Raw genomic sequence first — 22822 nt, 5'->3', positions numbered from 1 at the left:
AAAAACCACCCTTGTCTTGTTGACTGGGGATGGCCTGATGGGTCAGTTTTGAATTTTGTCTGTTTCTCATTTTTCCAATTAGTTTTAAGCAATTTTATTTCTTGATAGCAGCTGCCCTGCGATAGGTCAGCCTATAAACACTGCGAAACTGGTAAAGAAACAGACTGCTGGGCAATTCGGAAGGTTTATTGTTTTCCATCCACTTGGTTACAGGGCTTGATGTTGAGAGTGGCAGATCTCTTCCCGCCAACCCTCAAAAAATGTTTTTGCGTGGGTCAGGCTGATGCCAGAATGAACATCTGTTACAGGTACAGCTGTACCTGCCCAAATCCCCTCTTTTGCCAGTCTGCTACATGCTCACCAATCCTGCTCGCTTTCACCCCAGGCCAGCTAAAGACTACATTTTCTCCTGCAGCCAGGGACGCCAACTATTTCCCTTGCAAGGCTCCTGGACAAGGAGAAGGCAGACACTCAGTCATCAGCAATGCATCCCCAGTGGGATTTCTGCTTCTGGCTATGCTGCTTAAGGCAGAGGAGCCTTGCGGGGCAGGGAGTTGGCAACCCTACAATGTGTTCCACCTCGATCGGGAGTGAGCAGCCAGATTCTGAAAGCTGGCGACTCCCCCATCTAAGCAAACCCGACTCTTCTCATCCTTCTCTTGTGTTATTTGTTCGATGCAAAACTTGTCTTACCTCCCTCTGACTCAGAATGGTTGACCAGCCTTCCTGCCACCACATGTACAATTCCCCTATCTGGTGTGAATAAGCCACAAACGCACAGCAGAAGTGGCTCGGAGTTTTTGTCGCAAGCAATGTAGCCTTTCACGATTAAGGTGGAAAGAAAACACCGTCTTCTCAAATCGGAGTCTAGCAACTAATGTTTGGCACAACGGAGGCAACAAATCCATTAAATAATTTATTTATTTTTTAAATCCTCCCAAATCAGAGTCTAGCAACTGGTGCTTCTCAAAGGTCCTTCAAAGTTTTGGATTTCTTCCCTTGCGCTCCTAGTCTTCTCTTCCTCTCATCTTGGGTCTTTGCTTGAAAGTCCAGTTGGGCGTAGCAAATCCCATCCTGTTTTGAAATTTGGAGGAGAGGGATGTTAGTTGATTGACGGCTTAAATTCAACACCTTTATATCCCATGTGAGAAGCAGCCAGACCTCATGGGGACAAGACACATGTTTTTTGCAAGTATATAGTGTATTTCTGTGCATTACGTTCACAGATTCATTCATTTTCAGGCACACCTCTTCCTAATATATTCATTTTTGTGACTGTTGCTTGGATAGAGGAGTGCAATGCAAAATTCGGATAAGTGCAAAATATCAAAGGATTCAAAACAGGTGGATTTGGCAGCATGCAAACTGAGCTGATTTTATCCCTCATTCTTATCAGTTGTGTGCCCAGATTGTACACCTGAGACTGTGTACGCCTCAAAACCTAGAGCATCTCAAAACCTATACATGTATATATATTTAAAAGAGTTCCTACCTCTGTTATCCCTGAAGATGGGGGCTCGGAGATCTTGGTGTGGGAACCTTGAGGAGCAAAAAATGAATAATAAGACACATAGAAAATGCACCAATCCATAAATAATAGAAAATGCACCAATCCCACATCCTTCTGCATTCCACATTTGAGCCTGATGAGCAAATCTGTACATTTCCGCTCTCCTAAGTCCCTCATTTTCCCAACATTAAAGTCAGTTCTCCACACTTCTACAGCAATTTGCATTTTTTTAAATTATATTTTAAAAAAACACATGAAGACTCACCAGTATTTTAGTACAAATTTCTCCTAATAAACACTTTCGGGGATGCACTTTTTACTAATATACACTTCTTTGCAAACAATCTCCTCGATCATAATGCATCTCTGTACGTTTTCTTTCACTGATATATGCATTTTTAAAATCAGGTTTGTTTATTTCAATGGGACTACTCTGAGTAGGACTTGGTCCAATGTTTTGTGATGAGGAAAACAGCTGATTTTGTCTATTTTTTTTGTTCAGTTTGTATGTCTGCTTGTTTTTAACGTTTGTGTAAAACCCTTTTTTGTTCATTAAGCAACATGCACAAATCTTGCTAACTAAAATATAAAATAAATCAGGGGGAGCAGAGGCTGCCTTGTCCACTTCAAGCAGAGAAATTCATTTTTGCACTCTGCATAAGGAGAAACTGACCCAGGAGATATGTTTTCAGAGTATCTGAAGAAGTGTGCATGCAAACAAAGGCTTATATTGAAAACAACTCAGTTGGTCTCTAGGGTGCAACTTTATAATTTTTAAATTCTTTTAGAAGGATTCTTTTAAAGACTTCCTTAGATCCTATAACTTTTTTGAAGACTTGATTCTTTTCAGAGCGTTTTTAGGTTTTGAAGGAGTCTTTTCAACGATCTTTTTAAAGAATTGTTTTAATTTATTTTGACTACGGCAGACCAACACGGCCACCTACTTGAATAGGGGATATTGTTCATGTGATCCCCCCCCCCCGGCCCGGGGTGCGTTCCCCCATATTACCTAGCCAGGGAAGGCCAAATCGGACCCAAAGGAAACTCAGGGAGATGAGCAGTGATGCCAATCCTGCTACGACAGCCAAGGACACTTTGTGGGTTAGGCACTTTGCATCACCTTCTGTCAACAAAGCTTTAGAAAGAAGAGAGAGAGGGGGAAAAGATTTGCTTACTCAGGAAATGCTGTTTTTGGCAAAAGACTAAAGAAGGACATAAGGAGAGCCTGGCCTGATCTAGTCCATCATTCTGTTCCCACAGTGGCCAAATGGCCCTAAGAACCTTGAAATCCAGATAGACTGCCCCTGGACCTGGAGGCTCCGTAAGAACCTAAGGATAGTCTCGGAGCTGAATCAGGTCCACTTAGTCCAGCCTCCTCTTCTCAAAGTGGCTAACCAGATCCCCGATGGAAGTCCGAAAGCAGAACCCGAGCACAACAGCACTTGCCCTACTTGTGATCAACTGGTGTTATTCAGAGGGATTCTGCCTCCGAAAGGGGGAGGAGATGCTGTAAGGAAAGAAACCTGTTCCTTTTCCCTTATGGGGTATTCCAGAGTCTGTATAGGTTCCCTATCAGTAGGAGAAAATAACAGAGGCCAACCAGAATACAGTGGTACCTCGGGTTAAGAACTGAATTCGTTCTGGAGGTCCGTTCTTAACCTGAAACTGTTCTTAACCTGAAGCACCACTTTAGCTAATGGGGCCTCCTGCTGCCGCTGGAGCATGAGCTTCCTTCAGGTGGTTATGGGCATGTACAATTTGACACGTACAATTTGAATTCAGATTGTCACACAATAAAATGCAACATATGCGAAATAAAAAAGCAACAGAAATACAAGCACAAATCACACAGACTCTAGCCCTGTGTATTACTAACCAGTCAGGAAAAAGCAAGCGTTTTGGGGCATGAATATTCAAGAGCCTTTGAGTAATTGAGCAAGTTTTGTAAAACTCTGGACATCGCTAAAAGCAGAAAAGGGCAGTCAGTGGTATTATCAATGGGGGGGGGGGTTGGTTAAAATTCACGATGGAAAAAAGACCTTCCATAAGCGACGTTGGTGAAAAAGGCCGCCTGATATTCTTATGGCAGGAAGAAAAGATTCACTCACCTGCGTTGAACACAGCAGTTTTCTTCACGCTGGTGCTGGAAGAGTTGAACTTGACTTCACAGGTGATGTTTCCCACAGTGTTTTGTAATTCCATGGGGAGGTGAAGGACACTGACAAAGGATAACGACCCACTGCTGTTTTTCACCAAAAGGGTCTGGTCCTCTTGCTGGAGACCTCCTGGGACGTCCCAGGACATCTGGACTAAGTTGGACACGCCATGGACCACGCAAACAAGTTGGTTCTTGAACCGAGAATCTGGGTCTTGGTTAGAGGGCTGCAAAAGCATCACCCGGGTGCTCGGAGTATAACTGTCTGGTGAGGAAAACAAAGCAAGGGGCACAGTAAGAACAATCTCCAAAGAGAGTACAGCAAGGAGGACCACCTATAGATAACAAAGGCTTCAGAATTTCATCCTGGTGTTGGGCTTTTATGCCAGGAAATGGTGGGGGTTTCAAGGGTAGTGTGTGCAAGACTTCTCAGAAAAGATGCTTAGTAACTCCAGATCATGGGACGCGGGTGGCGCTGTGGGTTAAACCACAGAGCCTAGGACTTGCCGATCAGAAGGTCGGCGGTTCGAATCCCCGCAACGGGGCGAGCTCCCGTTGCTCGGTCCCTGCTCCTGCCAACCTAGCAGTTCAAAAGCACCTCAAAGTGCAAGTACAGTGGTACCTCGGGTTAAGTACTAAATTCGTTCCGGAGGTCCGTTCTTAACCTGAAACTGTTCTTAACCTGAAGCAGCACTTTAGCTAATGGGGCCTCCTGCTGCTGCTGCGCCGCCAGAGCACGATTTCTCTTCTCATCCTGAAGCAAAGTTCTTAACCTGAAGCACTATTTCTGGGTTAGTGGAGTCTGTAACCTGAAGCGTATGTAACCTGAGGTACCACTGTAGATAAAAAGGTACTGCTCCAGTGGGAAGGTAAACGGCGTTTCCATGCTCTGCTCTGGTTCGCTAGAAGCGGCTTAGTCCTGCTGGCCACATGACCCGGAAGCTGTACGCTGGCTCCCTCGGCCAGTAAAGCGAGATGAGCGCCGCAACCCCAGAGTCGACCACGACTGGACCTAATGGTCAGGGGTCCCTTTACCTTTAACTCCAGATCAATGTCCTTAAAAGACAGATCACTGTCACCAAAAACACAATTCCCATGCAGTGCTCATTTGGAGACAAGGCTCAGGTGTTGGTTCATAGGGAATGCGCATCAGAAACCCCGCAGCCTGGAATGTTTTACAATGCACAGGGGCGCATGCCTAGGAACCTCTTAGCCCACAAGGCAACATGGGGAAAGTTTCCTTGAGAGGAAGAACATTTCAAAACTTGCTCTGGAGGGCAATATCAACTTACTGAACTCAATAAGCTACCGATCCACCCAAATGTGGTTGCAGTCTGGCAGGGGGCCATGCCACCTCCTTACATGAATGCAGTGGCTAAAATTCAGCAAGAATCTTGCCTGCAGTGAATGGGATGATCCTGAGAACTGGTCCTTATTTGACTCTGCTTGAATTCAGACCCTGGTGCCTCTAACACACAGCAGCAAAGCTCCGTCAGCCCTGATCTCTTACCTCCAACAATCAGTGAAGATGTTGCAGTGCTGAAATGCAAGCCACGAGAAGATTCTTGGGCACAGAAATATTGGCCAGAATCAGAGCTCTGCACATGAAGGATCTCCAGTATGGCGTTTCGACGGTTAGGATTAACTTTGCAAGCAAATCTGCCTCCGGGTTTTCTATCATTGCAACTTTTGATTAAAATCGGCATTCCATGTTCTCTTCTTTTGTACCAGATGAATGATAATGCCCGATCTTCTATATCTTCTACAGAAGTGCACGAGATCTGTGCCGTCTCCCCAATATCCACAAACAGGAACCGCTGGGTCGGATGCAGGATCTGCAAGTGTGCTGGAAACACTGTGGAGGAGAAAGACCGTTTATGGTTGCCGTTTGTCGCTCTGGCTTTTCTTGCAAGAAGACGTTGAAGGAGACATCACACTGTTTGAGAATCCCTACACTGTCCTGCTGGAGGAGAATCCCATGGACTGCAAGAAGATCAAACCTCTCCATTCTGAAGGAAATCAGCCCTGAGTGCTCACTGGAAGGACAGATCCTGAAGCTGAGGCTCCAAGACTTTGGCCACCTCATGAGAAGAGAAGACTCCCTGGAAAAGACCCTGATGTTGGGAAAGATGGAGGGCACAAGGAGAAGGAGACGACAGAGGACGAGATGGTGGGACAGTGTTCTTGAAGCTACCAACATGAGTTTGACCAAACTGCGGGAGGCAGTGGAAGACAGGAGTGCCTGGCGTGCTCTGGTCCAGGGGGTCAAGAAGAGTCGGACACGACTAAACGACTAAACAACAACACTGTCCTGCAACTGAAGCCCTGGAAATAAGACACATGCTGAAGGAGAAAGTATTTTGCCTGAGCTGAGTGTGGAGGAACTCTCTGAGTGCATAAACATACAACCCACTGACTTTCTCATGCTTTAAGTGTTAAGAGTCTGGTAGAAGGAGCAGAATAAATGTTACCTGTGGAGGCCAGAACGATGTACGCAGCCCACAGCATTGTTGAAAGATGCAGCTGCCAGAAGCTCAAAACCCACATCGGATGTGCAGCAGCTACAGTGAGAAGGTCTAACTTGATGCCAGCTTCTTGCAGAGGACCCACCTCCTTGTGGGCGTGCCATCGAGGAAACGGACTGGGGCAGAATCAGTCCTGGGCAGCCCACAAATGTCCCTCTCAGTATTGGAGACCTCTAAGCACTAGCAAGGCTATGGAAGTTTTTAAATTATTATTTTATCATTTAGGTGCACAGATCATAGAACCCCGTTTTTTAAAGGACGAATGCAAATAAGGAATGGGAAAGGAAATGTGGAACAGTTCTTTGGGAGTATTATAACATGACATTAACCTCATTAGCTTCGCTGTGATTCCTGCATTGCAGGGATTGGACTAGATGACCACTGGGATCCCAACTCTAGAAATCTACGATTCTGCTATTCATGACCATGTTTTTCTGTTTCTGTTTTTCTCTCTCCAGGTATCGTATGGAGATAGCCAAAGGGAAATCAAAAGGTTCTTGCCAGCATTGTTGACACAGAAATTAAATCTCGTCACTGAATATTTATCATGAGGTCTGTACCCTTGAAGTGCGCTGCTTTGATTTGTACGTGAAATAAAACGAGGCCAAATTGCAGGTAGGCCTTTGCTTATTTCTGCTTCTGTCTTGGGAATTCTTATAGCATAGAATATAATTTATTATTTATACCCTGCCCATCTGGCTGGGTTTCCCCAGCCACTCTGGGCGGCTTCCAACAAAATATTAAAATACAGTGGTCTGTACCTTATCGTGCTACAAGTTTCAACTTGGATGATAATGAAGATGAAGATGATATTTTCCTCCTGAAGGAGCCTGGTGAGGCAAAAATAGGCAGGCATCTGAAGGAGCAGGTCTTCTGTGCCATCTAAGCCCAGCCCTGACATTAGACATGATGAGGAATTGACTGTCAGGAACAGCTTCTGGCCGCCTTGAAGCACAATTAGGGATTTCTGGGTACCAATTTGTTCATTCATTACTGGTGTGTTAAGGATTAATCAGATGACTTTTGATGGATGTTATGAACTGCCGCATGCATTGGTTTAAATCTGTTTTATATTTCATCACATGGGACTCTCAAGAGTCTCCTCCAGCACCATAATTCAAAAGCATCAATTCTTCGGCAATCCGCCTTCTTCATGGCCCAGCTCTCACTTCCATACATCACTACTGGGAAAACCAGAGCTTTAACTATACGGACCTTTGTTGGCAAGGTGATGTCTCTACTTTTTAAGATGCTGTCTAGGTTTGTCATTGCTTTTCTCCCAAGAAGCAGGTGTCTTTTAATTTCGTGACTGCTGTCACCATCTGCAGTGATCGTGGAGCCCAAGAAAGTAAAAATCTCTCACTGCCTCCATTTCTTCCCCTTCTATTTGACTAAACGACTAAACAACAAAAACAAATATTTTTCCTCTCAGAAAATTTGGCTTGTTTACCCCTTCATTTATTACAGGTTGGTGTATGTTTGTGTAGGTAAACCAGCTTGGGAAATTTATGCTTTAAATACACCTGTGCAGATCAAAATCACTACCGTATGTTCCGCCCTATAAGACGCACCAGACCATAAGATGCACCTAGTTTTTGGAGGAGGAAAACAAGAAAAAAATATTCTGAATCCCAGAAGCCAGAACAGCAAAAGGTTCACTGTGCAGCGAAAGCAGCAATCCCTCTTGCTGTTCTGGCTTCTGGGATAGCTGCACAGCCTGCATTCGCTCCATAAGACGCACACACATTTCCCCTTACTTTTTAGGAGGGGAAAAGTGAGTCTTATAGAACAAAAAATACGGTAAATGGTATTCCTATGCTTTGTGGAAAATGGTGACCTCTCCCCCAACTTTCTTCCCTAAAATTTATGCATCATTTGAACCATTATGTGGTACTCTATCCTGAGCTCATCTTCCTGCATAGAGAAAGCATATTTCCTGCATTTCTCTCAATCCCCCAAAAGTTGCACGTGAAATAAGTTCTCCTCTTTTTTTCCAAAATCTCCCTGCTTCTGTGGCTTCAAAGCAAAGGTGCTGAAGTCTGCCCCTGTGAATGTTGTGTGGGGGACCCCGTGCAAGTCAGAGGCGGCTTTCGTTTCCCAACCTTTGACTTTCTAACCCACGGAAATTGGCAGGAAATTGAGAGACGTACGTCACACGCAGCACTAGGCTGGAGGAGAAAGCCCTTGCCCAGCAGGTCTGTTTTCAAGTTCAGCACCTGAAGAGGACCAGAAGATGTCTCTCTCACACTTCCTTGGGCTCATTCTATTTTATCTGCCGAGTATGTATCTTTATTATCTATAATATGATTCTTAATAAGAATAACATGAAACAATGCAAGCAACGAATAATGGAGAAATTAAAAAATTGTCCAGTAGCACACGAAAGCTTATACCCAGAACAAACTTAGCTGGTCTCTAAGGAGCTACTGGACAATTTATTAATTTCTTTGTTTATTTCCACTGCGTCAGACCAGCACGGCTACCTAGCTGAACAAATAATGGGTATTGCTCATCAGCTATAAAGCAAAATACAGTCAGGATGTCTGCAAGGGAGAAAACAATTTTTGCATCATGTTAAGTCAAATAACTACGCCTAAAAGATATCTGAGTTGAGGGTCTTTTGTCTAGGTTCCTCCAGGCGACAGTTCATAAAATAAATAAATGTAAACCAATCAGGATTGAATGCATATTTTTTGTTCCTCCATTTGTCACTCTGCAGTAAGCATCTTTGAAAGCTAAAAGACTTGATCTCAGCAGATTGTATCTTTATATTGGTTTTGGTTTTGGGGCTGAAAACCCTAAACACACTTGCTTGGCAGAAAGCCCCACTGAACACAGTGAGATTTATTTCTGGGTATCCACCATCAGTCTTACTCAGAGTAGGCCTGTTCAGGACACTGGATGCAGCCAATTTAGGTCCATCAAAATCAGTGAACATGGAAATTACAACCCTTAGATATTATTGTAAATATCTCGCCTGGTTGCCGTTGCTGATGTTGGATCCTTTTGGTCTGAGATTTTGCAGTTGAAGCAAGAAAAGCTGACTGATGAACAGTGTCTAAAATGCAGTGTTCGAAGGCACTCATTTTTAGAACTCTGTTCTGAGGAAATTCAGCTAGACTTTATATACATGTACGTGTACTTGTGAGAGGAATATGAATTACTGCTTTTGTTTGGTAAAGCTATACGGTGAAAACGTTTTGTAAGCTTCGGTAGCAGTGCCTTAAACCTCCCCCCACCTCAGAGAGGTAAGTTTTCATCATTCTTTCTCACATAAGGTTGGAGCAAAAAGGTCTCCAGTAAAAATTAAGTTAAAACGAATGAAAATAAAACAAAACAGCACTGGCTGCTTTCTTTCTCGTTTTCTTCATTTACACAGGTGCAAGAAAATGCGCCCAATGAGATGGGATGAAACCATAGGAGGTCTTTTAAAAAATAAAGAGTATAAGTCCGTCTTGTAAAATGCCACTGCATTTATAGCTTAGTTTTTTATAGCTTATTCAAATCTGAATATTCGTGTTCTTACATTCCCATTTTTAAAGCAAAAAAAAAGAAAAGTGTGCTACAAATATTCCACCTTAGCTAGGGCATTGAGGAAAGCTTTGTTTGGATGCCTCAAGTCATGGTTATGGAATAAGCATGCCTGCCGCTAAAATGCATGAAACTGACCGTCGCCAAAGACCCACGGTCCAAAATTTGTGGTGTAAATTAATAATATTTTTTTAATATATATAATTTTTTATTAGTTTTTTAAAAAACATATCATTTTCAACAGTAATAAAACATACTTTTACATCTTATTCAAATTTTTGACTTCCATCAATCCTGTCTGAAAATTTTCCAGTCTAATCTCTCAGTATGCATTTCTTATTTCCCCTATTACATTTCAAACTCATAACCAATATCTCTATCTTTTTCTACTTTGTAACACTTTGTATATTTCTCCTTACAAAACTTCTTGTAGTCCTACTAGCGTAATTTGTTGATTACAGTTGCTCTTCAAATAATACATATACTTGTTCCAATCTTCTGTAAATCTCTGGTCCCGCAGGTTTCGAATCCTTCCTGTCCTTTTGTCCAGTTCTGCATAGTCCATTAATTTCGCCTGCCATTCTTCTTTCGGCGGAATTTCTTCTTGTTTCCATTTCTGGGCTAACAATACTCTTGCCACAGTTGTTGCATATAAAAACAATTTAACATCTTGCCTATTAATGTCCTGACCTATAATACCAAATAAAATGCTTCTGGTTTTTTAAAAAAATGTATATTTCAATTAATAATTATTAATTAATAATATCAGTGCTGGTTCCAAGAAGGACTGTGGATAAATTCACAGTCCGACATGTCTGAATCTTTCCCCTTCACTCATTTTCCTACCAGCTTATCACACGTCCCTTTGTTTCCATTTTATAGCTGCTCAGTTAGAGGGAAATTCTGAAATACCGCAGGATCTGGCCCTGATCTCGGTATCTCCTGGAGACATGGCTGACATCCGCTGCCCCGTTGTAAAAGAAACTTTCTCGTTGATGGTTTCCTGGTACAAGGAGGATGAAGGCAAAAATCTGCACAGGATTTACGAGAGTTCTCCATACGCAAAACAAGTACAGGGCAGGTACTCAAGCCAAGGGCACAGTCTGAGGATCAGCGATGTGCAAAGGAACGACTCTGGGGTTTATTACTGCGCCACAACCCGGCTCACGAGGGGGACTAGGCTGGTCATCTCAGGTGAGCGCCTTTGAAGATTTTGGGGGCAAATATCAGCATTTATTGAATGTATGTTCTGCCTAGGGATCAGTAATCAAGCACCTGCAAGCAGGACGACTCAGGTTCCATCCCTGAAGGCACCTCCAGCAAACTTTGGAAAATCGGGTCCTCCCTTAAAGAGGGCACATATTGCAGTGAGACCTAGAAAACCAGCACCCTGTGTTGTGGGTGGGTACAATTGGTCATCCACAACACCCAATTGGTAGGTCCCTCGTACCTAGGTGCAATCTGACCAATGGGATGCAGTCTAAACAGTTCGAGGGACCTATTTATGCCCATGCACATGACCCAGAGCTTCCTCTTTCGGTGCATGCATTCGGAACACCCGGCCACCTTTCCCTACTTTTAGGGCTTTGTGCTTGAACATGCTATGCCATCATGTGTTGTCTGTCATTAGGACAGGAGCACGGCAGGAATTTTCCCCACTTAGCTGATTGGCTGTTGCCATTTGGTTTTCGCCTGCCGCGTAGCAAATCCTCACACCTTGGGGTGGAGCAAATAGTATTTCCTGTTCCTCTCGCCCTAACTTCCTGCCTCTCTTTTCATCCAGCCAAGTGCCTGTGTTATGTACTGAGTTGAATAGGATCCAAAAGGCAGCAGTCTGATTGGTCCTAGAACAATAGGATTCAGAATGCAGCAGTCTGATTGGTCCTAGAACAATAGGATTCAGAATGCAGCAGTCTGATTGGTCCTAGAACAATAGGATTCAGAATGCAGCAGTCTGATTGGTCCTAGAACAATAGGGTCCAGAATGCAGCAGTCTGATTGGTCCACAGGAGCCACCCAATCCAGCTCCAGGTGGAAGTGAATCCACAACCTGATTGGCCTACAGGTGAATCCCAGAATTAGCCAATCACATGGGGCCCATTGTGTAAATAATGTATATAAAGCAGACATTCTGGGGGAACTTCCATTCCTCCTCACCACTATGAGCTGAATAAAGAGCATGAAATCCACTCTCGACTCCGAGTATATTTCAGCCTGGAATGCCTGAAATCCACTCAGAGATTGGAGCGGCACGTAAGACTATCTTTCTCAACATTCTTTCAGGTGCTTTGAGGCGAAGTCTTTTTGTCGCCATGCCACCCTCCTCAGAGCAGGCTCAGTTGAACCACGCTGCCCCCCTTCCCTGTGTTTTCTTTGATGCTGACCCCAAGGGGGATTTCAACGCCTGGAATACGAGTGGGGAAACATCTCAGGACCAGAATTACATTACCATGGCAAACGGAAATGGAGACTTCAGTATCTGGAGTGTGAAGCTGATTCCTCCAACCCAGGTGCCTGATACCTGTTCAGAGAAGAGAAATGTTGGTTCTCCAGCAGGTATAAACACAGTGTCAACCAGCCCAGGTAGATTTGCACTGAATAAGCTCTTCAACAGGGCAGAAGAGAGTGTCAGGCAAAAGCAAAGAGGGGAAGAAGCAGGGAACAGATATGACCCCGACTTTTGTACAGGAATCTACATCCCACCAGGCAGAGGTTTCTCTATCGTCCAGGTGTGAGAAACCTTTGCCTCTCCTGATGTTGCTGAGCTCTCATCACCCCTGGAAAGCGTGTGAAGGGCCAGGGAGATTGGGGATTCTGGTTGAGAAGCATTTGGAGGGCCAAAGATCCCCGATCCTTGACACAGATGCAGGCACACCCCTCTCCATCCTCCATCCAGGCAAGCAGGAGGAGGCAATGCCACTGGTCCCATATCCATTCCAGCTGATGTAGATGTGTCTATCCACCAGGAGTGGGCCAGCAATAAATCACACGGTGTTAAGTGAAGTTAACTCTTTAGTAGAGGAGACTGTGGGAATGTTCAGGGATGCAGGAGAGGATATATTGTGAGATTATATCCTTATCCAACTTGTGCTAACAAGTTCCCAAAATATCAGCAGAGTAAGACATTCCCCTTTTAAGTTTGCAACGGTAACGTCGTGTGCTCAGGTTCGCTAGAACCTCTATAATAATCACTCTGGTAATTTCCCCTTTGTTCCTTCTTAAAATACAAGACACGACACAGTCCTTTATAAAAGTATAAAAAGAGTTTACTCACATTTTGTTCACAATCGGATCCCAGAAGGCAGACAGGCTTAATAAGGTAATATACATTTAGAATCTATCTTATAAGAAGATAGTCTCTTTATCCTCTCTTGGCTGGGAGCCAAGAGGGCATCTTTAGCAGATGTTGCAAGAGAAGCAAGAGAGCAAGACGCAAGAGAGAGATGGCTGCCCTGCCCTGTGCTTTTATCATTACCTGCACAGGTGAGGCCACACCCACCTCTGGTCACATGTGGAGGAAGTCTGTCCCAGGAAGTTTACCTGCTGGCTGGACAAACATCCCTCCCCATGTCTCAACATGTACACTCTAGGAATGTTGTAATTGACTGCTCCTGTGTTTTACATCCCACAGAGACAAGGTCTCCTCAGGAGCGCCAGGCCTAATGAGCACAGCAACGCTTCTCTGCAGGTCTTGCCCCTATGAGGCAGTTTCTGAGACTGAAGGTCCCTGCCTTCCCATGGCTGCCTAAGCTTCCTCCTCCTCCAAGTCCTCCCCAAGCAATCTGAGACTATGCCGGTGTGCCTGCCTTTGCTCTTCCCGCTTCATACCTCCCCTGGTCCTTGGAGACCAGCGGGGAGGGGAGCTTGTTGCAGCAGGAGGGGCAGATTTCTTTGCCAGCCTGCCTCATCTCTGCCTCATGGCCTCCCTCCTCTCCCGGGTTCTGATTCTGGACTGCTCTCCGCCACAGAGGCCTGATGTTCCCCACCTTTAACCTAGTGGGGTTGTCTCAATTTTCTGAGCAACACGGATGAATCACGGATGTTTAGGGAAGCTTTCAATGTTTAATAAATTATTGTATTTTAATATTCTGTTGGAAGCTGCCCAGAGTGACAGGGTATACATAATAAACTATTATTATTATTATTATTATTATTATTATTATTATTATCATCATCATCATCATCATCATCATTTTTGTCTGGGAAAATCCAGGCGCGTGGCAACCCCGGTTTCCTAATGTTTCCTCTGGTCATCCCAGGACAGGCAGCACCCCAGTCTTGTTGCTTTTGGGTAGCTAAGAGGACATTATTTTGGATGCTTTAGTTGAGATTCCTGCATTGCTGGGGGTTGGTCTAGATGACCCCATGGGTACCTTCCAGCTCTGAAGTTCTGTGATTCTATGAAATGTAGAGTCTTTGCTTAACATTGTTCTCTGCCAATGGCCGGTCTAGTTGCTGACCCCTGTTTCCCTCTCCTTCTCATTGACAGATGACTGCGTCTCCATACTATATTTTGGGGTGCCCTGCGTTGTCAGCGTCATCCTCCTGATCTCGCTCTCTGCCCTATTCTTCAGAAAACTTCTTCACACAGGTAATCCTTTTGTAAGATAAACTGCGGGTCGTTATTCAAGGGGCCTTGAAGTGTGTGAGGCACACTGGGAGCCAGGAGGAAATCCCACGGAAGTTGAAGGAACTTGCTTCTGAGTAGACCAATAAAACGTCCCTTCTTTTTTCCTTCCTCACAGGGAATACAGAGAAACCAGGAAACCAAATACCCATGAGGGAGATCCCGCAGGTAAATTCTGGCTTTGCATACTGAAATTTCAGAAAGATGTGTGTTCCTGTATTTTGCAGGAGGGTTTGGAAGGAACCAGTCCTAATTTTGGGCAACCCAGGAACCCAGGAGGCAGATAGGCAGACACACAGAGAGAGCATACCGGTAGTGGCAATTTTGGCAATTTCTGGAAAAAATAGCTCTAATACCTCTTTTTTATTATTTTGCAAAAAAAAGAGTGAACAATTCTGTCCAGATTTCTGTAATATGGCAACCCTAGGTAGTGCAGAAGTGTGGGTTGCATTTGAATGAGGATTTTTGGATGTGAAAAGGCTTGTGGTGAGGGAAAATGGTATCCAGGTGACCAGGCACTGAAGCTTTCCTGAACTGAGTGTTTAAATGTGGTTTGCAAGCTGCCCAGGAAATGTTTATTGATGATGGGTAGTGATTAAGGAGGCGGGGTGAGCTCCCATCTTTCGGTCCCAGCTCCTGCCCACCTAGCTGTTCAAAAGCACCCCTAAGTGCAAGTAGATAAATAGGTACCGCTTTCTAGCGGGAAGGTAAACAGCGTTTCCGTGTGCTGCACTGGTGCCGGCTCACCAGAGCAGCTTTGTCACGCTGACCATGTGACCCGGAAGTGTCTCCGGACAGTGCTGGCCCCCAGCCTCTTAAGTGAGATGGGCGCACAACCCTAGAGTCGGACACCACTGGCCCGTACGGGCAGGGGTACCTTTACCTTTACCTTTAGTGATTAAGGATGGTGGTAGTTGAGACTACTCGGAGTAGAATTCTCTTGGATACAAATTCTTATTAATTAACATTAACATCATTATTAGGCCTTTGATGTTCAACTTTGAATATATCCTTCTCTGTAAGTAACTTTCTCGTAGAAACTACCCAAGGTAACTAAGAAGTTTTTTGTTTCCCCCCCAAAAAAATTACCATTTTTCCCCCAACACCCATTCATGCAAAAGAGATAAACATTCTAGTAAAAACATCAAAAGTTCGTTTGATTTTACAGATGTGGGAAATCAACTTTTACAACGAGTGAGCAGCCTATAACTGCTCTGCTTCCTTCTCTTCCAGACAGAGTATGCAGAGCTACGTTGCAACAAATGGAATCCAGATCAAACTGGAGCAATGAAGAAAGAAAAGCAAAACGGAGACTTTCGTAGATTTGCAGTGTTGCAATCCCAAAGGGCCACCTAGTCCTGCCCAACTTTGCTATCGTTTAACTTGCTGAACATAGATGCTTGTATTAAATATTTTTCCCCTTCTTTGGCAATCATCTTAGCCGAGTAAGATTGTCTTCCATAAACACGGTTTGAACAATGAGTCTGTAAGTGACTGTGGAGGCCAATTCTGGATCCACACGTCCTTCCACAGTGGGGACATTGGTTACCGGGTGGGTATTGATCACAATGACGGTTTGCCAAGCGTGCCTTCCTCCTAGCACGTTTCTCCCTTGTGTCCTGAGTTCGAGTGTCTTCAAAGCCGATGACACCTTTGGTAAAGGCTGTTCTCCAACTGGAGCGCTCGCAGGCCAGTGTTTCCCAGTTGTCAGTGTTTATACTACATTTTTTTTAGATTTGCCTTGAGACAGTCTTTAAACCTCTTTTGTTGACCACCAGTATTACACTTTCCATTTTTAAGTTCGGAATAGAGTAGTTGCTTTGGAAGATGATCATCAGGCACCCACACAACATGACCAGTCTAAGGAAGTTGATGTTGAAGAATCATTGCTTCAACACTGGTGGTCTTTGCTTCTTCCAGTACACTGGTATTAGTTCACCTGTCTTCCCAAGTGATGTGTACAATTTTCCAGAGAGACCGTTGATGGAATCTTTAGTGGAGTTGGAGATGGCGTTTATAAGTGGTCCATGTTTCACAAGCATACAGTAAAGTTGGCAGTACAATATTAGCTATATTGCTTATGTCCAGACCCTCATTTTTAAGCATCTCAAAATAATAATAATAATTTATTATTTATACCCTGCCCTACTCTGGGCGGCTTCCAACTGAATATTAAAAACAATACAGCATCAGACATTAAAAACTTCCCTAAACAGGGCCGCCTTCAGTCATCTTTTAAAAGTAAAATAGTTGTCTAAGGTAGGGTTACCAGACGTCCCTGGTTCCCGGGGACAGTCCCAAGATTTGCAAATCTGTCCCGGGAAACGTGGCAGCGGCAGTCTCAGCAGCCCGGAGCCAGGCTGGTAGCGCAGTTGCCTCTGGCTGGCTTCAGGAGCTGCTCACTGCCATGGCACCCGCAGTCCCCATATGATGTGTTGTGCACAAGATAAATCATATGGGGACTTCCTGCGAGGAAAAATGGCAGGCGCCACAGCAGCAAGCAGCAAGCAGCTTCTGAAGCCAGCCAGAGCCAACTGCGCTACCAGGCTGGCTCCGGGCTGCTGACTGACGCTGATGTCGCCACTGCCAAAAGGGAACCGGGGACGTCCGGCGGTACAGATCAAAGGGGGAAGGGGGCAGGAGATTGGGGGAGGCTTGGGAGTCACGGGCGGGTGGCACGCCATTGCCCAGGAGGGGTGCAAGGCACGCGGTTTCTCTGCCGGGCAAGGTGCAAAGCACCTTTTGAAACATACGGTAAATGCGCAGAGTTTTTAAAAAACTGGGCAACGGCGCAGTTGCCTCCCCCAATCTCCTGCCCCTGTCTCCCTTTGTTTTGACTGACTGGGGGAGGCTCGGGAGTTTCTGGCAGGTGGCCATTGCTTGGTTTTTTAAAAACTGTGCATTTATGTTTCACAGGGTGCGGAAGAAGGCCTTTGCACCTTTATACAATATGCATGTGTGCTTGGGCCCAGGGTCTTTTGCCTCACCATCCCCACTACTGACTCCCTGTTGCTACTCAGCTTCAAAAAATAAACAAGTGTCCCTGGATTCATTGGAAAAAATCTGGTAACCATAGTTTAAGGCCACTTCTTGTGAGCCTAAGCCAGAATTTAGCAGCACAGACAGCGGCTCCACACCCTTTCCTGTGAGCAGAAAAGCCCCAAGTGCAGCAAGACTGGCTCAGACCCAAAGACCACAAACGGTGCTTGGACCCTGACCGTAACAAATGTGGTCAAACAGCCTCAGGCCCCTTCACCCTCTGACATGCGTTAAGGCAATTCTTGTGGCTTCTTCTGGTACCCGCTGTGCAAGTGATAGCATCTCTTGTTTACTCATCTTGGTCACAGGCTGCTGAGAGGTAGAAAACTGTTGTCAGTTTGCTTTTGCCTCCTTCTGGTCCTCTCTGCCTGGGAACTGCTCTGCCCTGATGATTCGTATGGCCAAATCTGGGAGTAGTTCCAACACCAAGGGTGACCAGGGTTGGGCGTTTGCCGAGAGCCCACAACCCAGCAGGGCCCCTGGGTTGAGGAGGCAGGCCCCAAAAAGGAGGCTGCCTCAGCCTAAACTTCCGGAGGAAGGATTCGAACTTGGGTCTCCGTTTCCGCCAGACATTTGAATGCTGAAATCTGAGCGATAAATGAGCAGGGCAAGGTTTAAAGGCGCAGCTGGTGAATTGCACGGCAAAGCGCAAATTGGGATGTTGATAGAATCACAGAGCTGTAGGGTTTGAAAAGGACCCCTCCAATGTAGGAATCACCGCAAAATCATCCCTGATAGGCACACCACCTTGGGCTCATTGGAGGAAAAGGTGGGATAAAAAAATATAATAAAGTAAAAAAAAAAAAGAATAATAAAATTCTTTATTTTATTGTGAAAACGCAGTTTTCTTGAGGAACTTAAATGCAAAGAGCAAATACTCAGTTCCTGAATCCAGGTCACAGGGACACCCTATTCATACACCAATGCACCCTTTAAGACAGGATTTGTGAGCAAAGAGACAATGGGGAGGTTTTCCCCTTTCCTTCATCAACTGCAGAGAAGAGTCAAAATGGCTTCAGGGTTGCTCTCCTGTACTATTTCAGACACATGGTTTACATATTTACGTATGTCTTTGCCTTGTACATTTATGAATGTTTATATTATATATATAAATAATGACCTTAGAATTCCTATAAGACCACCTGAGGAATTCTTGCAATGCTAAGCCTCTCTTGCTGCAACCCTGGACACACAGGAATAAAATTCCTGACAGGGGGAACGATTCCATACCCGTCCTGCAGCATGTGAAAATGACGTTTATTTGTTTGCTTCAACTTCCAGCATTGCACTTTGCAGCCTGGCCAGTCGAGATACAGACAACGTGTAAATATATTCAGTTATACGGTGGTCTAACTTCTGCCCAAACCCTAGGATATTATATAAACCCTCCTAATAATCCTGTGGATTTCCTTCTGCATAAAGCGACATGTTGTCCTCCTTTAAGTTTTTCCTCGGATGTGGTTCATGATGCCCTTTAGGAGTCGGAAGGGTAGAATTGAATCCAAAGGAAGTTTAGGGGAAGCAGCAGCAACGTCAGTGTATCCAGGACCCACGTATATCTGAAGAGGCACTGAGGAATCTCTGCATCTACAGGGGAAATTTTACAAAGATAAGAAACATCATATCAGTTCTCTTAGGACTTCCTTCTCTGGACAGAGAAGTCTTAACAGTCTCTCTAGCTCTTTGTTTCACTTCTGATTTGCGCGTCGAGGTCCCGAAGACACCCCCCCCCCCAAAGAAAAACACAATTGACACTTAATTTTGTTTAAGGTTTTTGGCACAATTTTGGCCACAACTTTATTCAAATTACAGCAATGTGAGTGGTTGCTTAGGCATTGGTAGCACTAACTGACCCCGCCTGGGGACAGCTCTGACATTCGCACCCCCTGCGAAGTCAGAAAGGGTAAGTCACCTGGGGAGAGGGACGGGACTGGGAACCATGCCTCACCTCTCCCCAGCATGCTCCCAGGAGCTTGCGTGGCCCTAGCCCCTTGCCAGGGGGTTTCGGACAAAAGCATGGGGAGCCCCTGGGTTCCTTTAACGGTAAAACCCTTCAGCAGCAGCAGCAGCATTTTGGAGGGGCAGGCACAGCCGAATCCATACCCCTCCACCAGCAGCAGCATTTTGGGGGGCAGGCACAGCCGAATCCATACCCCCCCAGCAACCAATTCTAAGACCAATGCCTAACCGCAAACCTTACAAGTTATGACGGTTTGCTACGCAGTAGGCAAAAACCAAGTGGCACACACTAATCAGCCAAATGGCAAAATTCCTACCAGGCCCCTGCCCCAAAGCAGACGACCCCATGACAGGCATCGCAAGGTCAAGCAAACAGCCTAACATTAGGGAAGGGAGGCCAGGTGATCCCAAGCACGCAGCGAAAAGAGGAAGTTCGTCGCTGTGTGTATTGTAGTTAACAAATAGGGCTGTCAATCAACAAATGGCAACATCTAGCTTTCCCCAGTAACAGCCCGCCCCCTGCTTAAAGAATGGCCAAACCATTTGCCTAGTAACAGTAAGGTGTCTTGTCAGCCCTGCCCGCAACCCGTGAGGGAGAACATGAGGGAGAACACACTTTATACCACCAGCCTCGCAGATAGTGACTGATACTAAAACATTTTTCTGCAGCCCTGGCACCGGTGGTGTTTGACACAGCTGTGGCATGATGCCATTCTCTATATTTATTTATATTGTACTAATAGGCGCTGCACCCTTGTCCGCCCTGCTTGCCAGTCCCCCACCATTCCCCCCATATTAACTCCCTACAGCTTCCCCTTCTCACTCCATTCTGCCACTAAGCTCGTAGCTCAGCTGGCTAGAGCATGGTGCTGATAATGCCAAGGTTGCGGGTTCGATCCCCGTATGAGACAGCAGAATATTCCTGCATTGCAGAGGGTTGGGATAGATGATTCACAGGGTCCCTTCTGACTCTACAAGTCTATGAAATCACATTTCCCCCTTCAGATGTCTCCTTCTCCCACCTGAGCTAGGTGGACCAAGGGTCTGATTCAGAACAAGGCAAGATCCTCTGCTCCTGTGTCTTATGGTAGCAAAGTCAGCGGTTTGCAGAATTACTCACATGCATTGGAAACAGAACTCTTCACACTGGTGCTGGAAGAGTTGAATCTGACTTCACACGTAACATTTCCTCCACGGCTGTGCAATTCCACAGGGAAGCGAAGGAGACTGACAAGAGTTAAGGACCCACTGTTGGTTTTGGCTAAAAGGGTCTGGGCTTCAGGCAGGTGATATCCCGGGACGTCCCAGGACACCTGGACTAAGTTGGACACGCCATGGACCACGCAGACAAGTTGGTTCTTGAACTGGGAATCTGGGTCTTGGTTAGAGGGCTGCAAAAGCATCACCCGGGTGCTCGGAGTATAACTGTCTGAAGAGGAAAACAAAGCAAGGGGCACAGTAAGAACAATCTCCAAGGAAGAGGCGCGTTTCAGATTTCTGCCCTGGTACTGCGCTTTTGAAAATTACGAAGCTCAACGGAAAGGTCTAGTTCAGCATCAATGGCGATGATCTGCCTCCATGGTCAGTAATGTTTCTGGATGTCATGGACTGGCTGGAGGCAGAGGAATGGGAGGGGCAGCTGGGGAACCCCCAAGGGGGAAAAAAGCTCAGGGACTGGTAGTAGGACAGCAATGGGTGGCCAAAGGGAGAAGTCTGGGAAGAGGAGCTGATTTACATACAGGCTGCCTCTGATCTTGGGGGTAGTATACAGTCATACCTTGGAACTGAATGGAATCTGTTCCGGAAGTCTGTTGAACTTCCAAAATGTTCGGAAACCAAGGTGCGGCTTCCGATTGGCTGCTGGAAGCTCTTGCAGAAGACACAGAAGCACCGTCGGACGTTCGGGTTCCAAAGAACATTTGAAAACCGGAACACTCACTCAGTGGCGTAGCGTAGGGGGTGCAGGGGGGACCGGCCGCACCGGGCGCAACTTCGGGGGGGCGCGCTCGCACTCGCAGCTCTCTGCCCCTACCTGGCTCACTCGGGTTAGGGGGCGCAAATTACTTGCCTTGCCCCGGGTGCTGACAACCCACGCTACGCCACTGCACTCACTTCTGGGTTTGCGGCATAATAAAATGCAATTGCACCTTTCTTGTTCTTCCTGACTCCATCTCTTGGTAGGAAATTGGGCTCTGCCTATCCGGGGAACGAACAAAGGGCTTATTTTTTGCCCCAGTGGCTTTAAAATTAACAAACTGAAATCTGCCATTGACATGATTAGTGCCACTGCAAAGCTCCGTCAGCCCTGATTTCTTACCTCCAACAATCAGTGAAGCTGTTGCATTGCTGAAATGCAAGCCACTAGGAGATTCTTGGGCACAGAAATATTGCCCAGAATCAGAGCTCTGCACATTAAGGATCTCCAGTACGGCATTTCGACGGTTAGGATTAACTTTGCAAGCAAATCTGTCTCCGGGTTTTCTAACATCGCAGCTCTTGATAAAAATCGGCATTCCGTGTTCTCTTCTTTTGTACCAGCTGAATGATAATGCCTGATCTTCAATATCTTCTACAGAAGTGCACGAGATCTGTGCCGTCTCACCAATATCCACGAACAGGAACCGCTGGGTTGGATGCAGGATCTGCAAGTGTGCTGGGAACACTGTGGAGGAGAAAGACCACAAGGACCATTTATGGTTGCTGTTTCTCGCTCTGGCTTTTCTTGCAAGAAGACATTGAAGGAGACATCACGCTGTTTGAGAATCCCTACACTGTCCTGCAACTGAAGTCCTGGAAACAAGACACATGCTAAAGGAGAAGGTGGAAAATATTTTACCTAATCTGCAGAAAGTTTCAGAGCGCATAAATATTCAACCCACCAAGTTTCTCAGGTGCTCAGACTGCTTCCAGAATCTCCTTGATTTGTGGGTGGGATTCAGTCCCATCCTGGCAAATCTGGGTTACAATTAGAGCAGATTTTGCATTATTGCACAACAACAACACCCCCCAAAGACCCATAAAACATATTACAGCAAGGAAAGTGATTAGAAGCGTAGGGAAACTATTGCTTGGAGTGATGTTGCAGACAAATCAGAACTGAAACGCAAGAAGTAACCAATGTAGTCTAACTTCCCTTTTGTGCAAACAAATCGGGATGAATGCTCAACAAACAGGGTTTGTCTGGAAGCATCCCAAGAGTTAAGAGTCAGATAAAAGCATCAGAAGAAATTTTACCTGTGGAGAACAAAAAGAGGTACGCGGTCAGCGGCATTGCAGCAGCCGGAAGCCCAAAGCCCACATCGAATGTGCAGCAGCTTTAGTGGAAAAAAAATCTAATGTGGCGCTGGCTTCTTGCAGAAAAACCACTTCCATGTGGGCGTTGAAATATCTTAATGGGCAGCACAGAGAAAAGTCAGTGGTGGGGGCTGTCTCACTAATTCACCTTTGAATCCTTTGCAGGTCAACAGATCACTGAC

The 22822-nt window shown here is 45.6% G+C and overlaps 2 protein-coding genes and 1 long non-coding RNA gene across 3 annotated transcripts; all 3 read right to left on the bottom strand.

The window, feature by feature from the left end:
* Positions 1-903: 903 nt before the first annotated feature.
* Positions 904-1600, bottom strand: LOC144325804 (uncharacterized). Its single transcript, XR_013390986.1, has 2 exons — positions 1493-1600; positions 904-1074 (listed from the first exon to the last, which is right to left on the bottom strand). It is a non-coding gene; the product is annotated as an uncharacterized LOC144325804 (long non-coding RNA).
* A 1081-nt stretch (positions 1601-2681) lies between these two features.
* LOC144325870 (uncharacterized) lies at positions 2682-7091 on the bottom strand. Its single transcript, XM_077920656.1, has 4 exons — positions 6952-7091; positions 5176-5570; positions 3619-3930; positions 2682-2695 (listed from the first exon to the last, which is right to left on the bottom strand). Exons 1-4 carry the CDS (start codon positions 7089-7091, stop codon positions 2682-2684), a joined length of 861 nt encoding a protein of 286 aa, XP_077776782.1.
* Positions 7092-18270: 11179 nt separating this feature from the next.
* LOC144325803 (uncharacterized) lies at positions 18271-22822 on the bottom strand. The gene is made up of 3 exons (XM_077920269.1): positions 21664-22822; positions 20467-20775; positions 18271-18974 (listed from the first exon to the last, which is right to left on the bottom strand). The coding sequence occupies exons 1-3, from the start codon at positions 21857-21859 to the stop codon at positions 18862-18864; spliced, it is 618 nt and encodes a 205-aa protein (XP_077776395.1). The 5' UTR covers positions 21860-22822; the 3' UTR covers positions 18271-18861.

This window comes from Podarcis muralis, chromosome 16, assembly GCF_964188315.1.
Source record: "Podarcis muralis chromosome 16, rPodMur119.hap1.1, whole genome shotgun sequence".
NCBI classification, from domain to species: domain Eukaryota; kingdom Metazoa; phylum Chordata; class Lepidosauria; order Squamata; family Lacertidae; genus Podarcis; species Podarcis muralis.
Note: the sequence above shows the minus strand (reverse complement) of the source record. Positions and strands in the feature narration are given on the sequence as shown.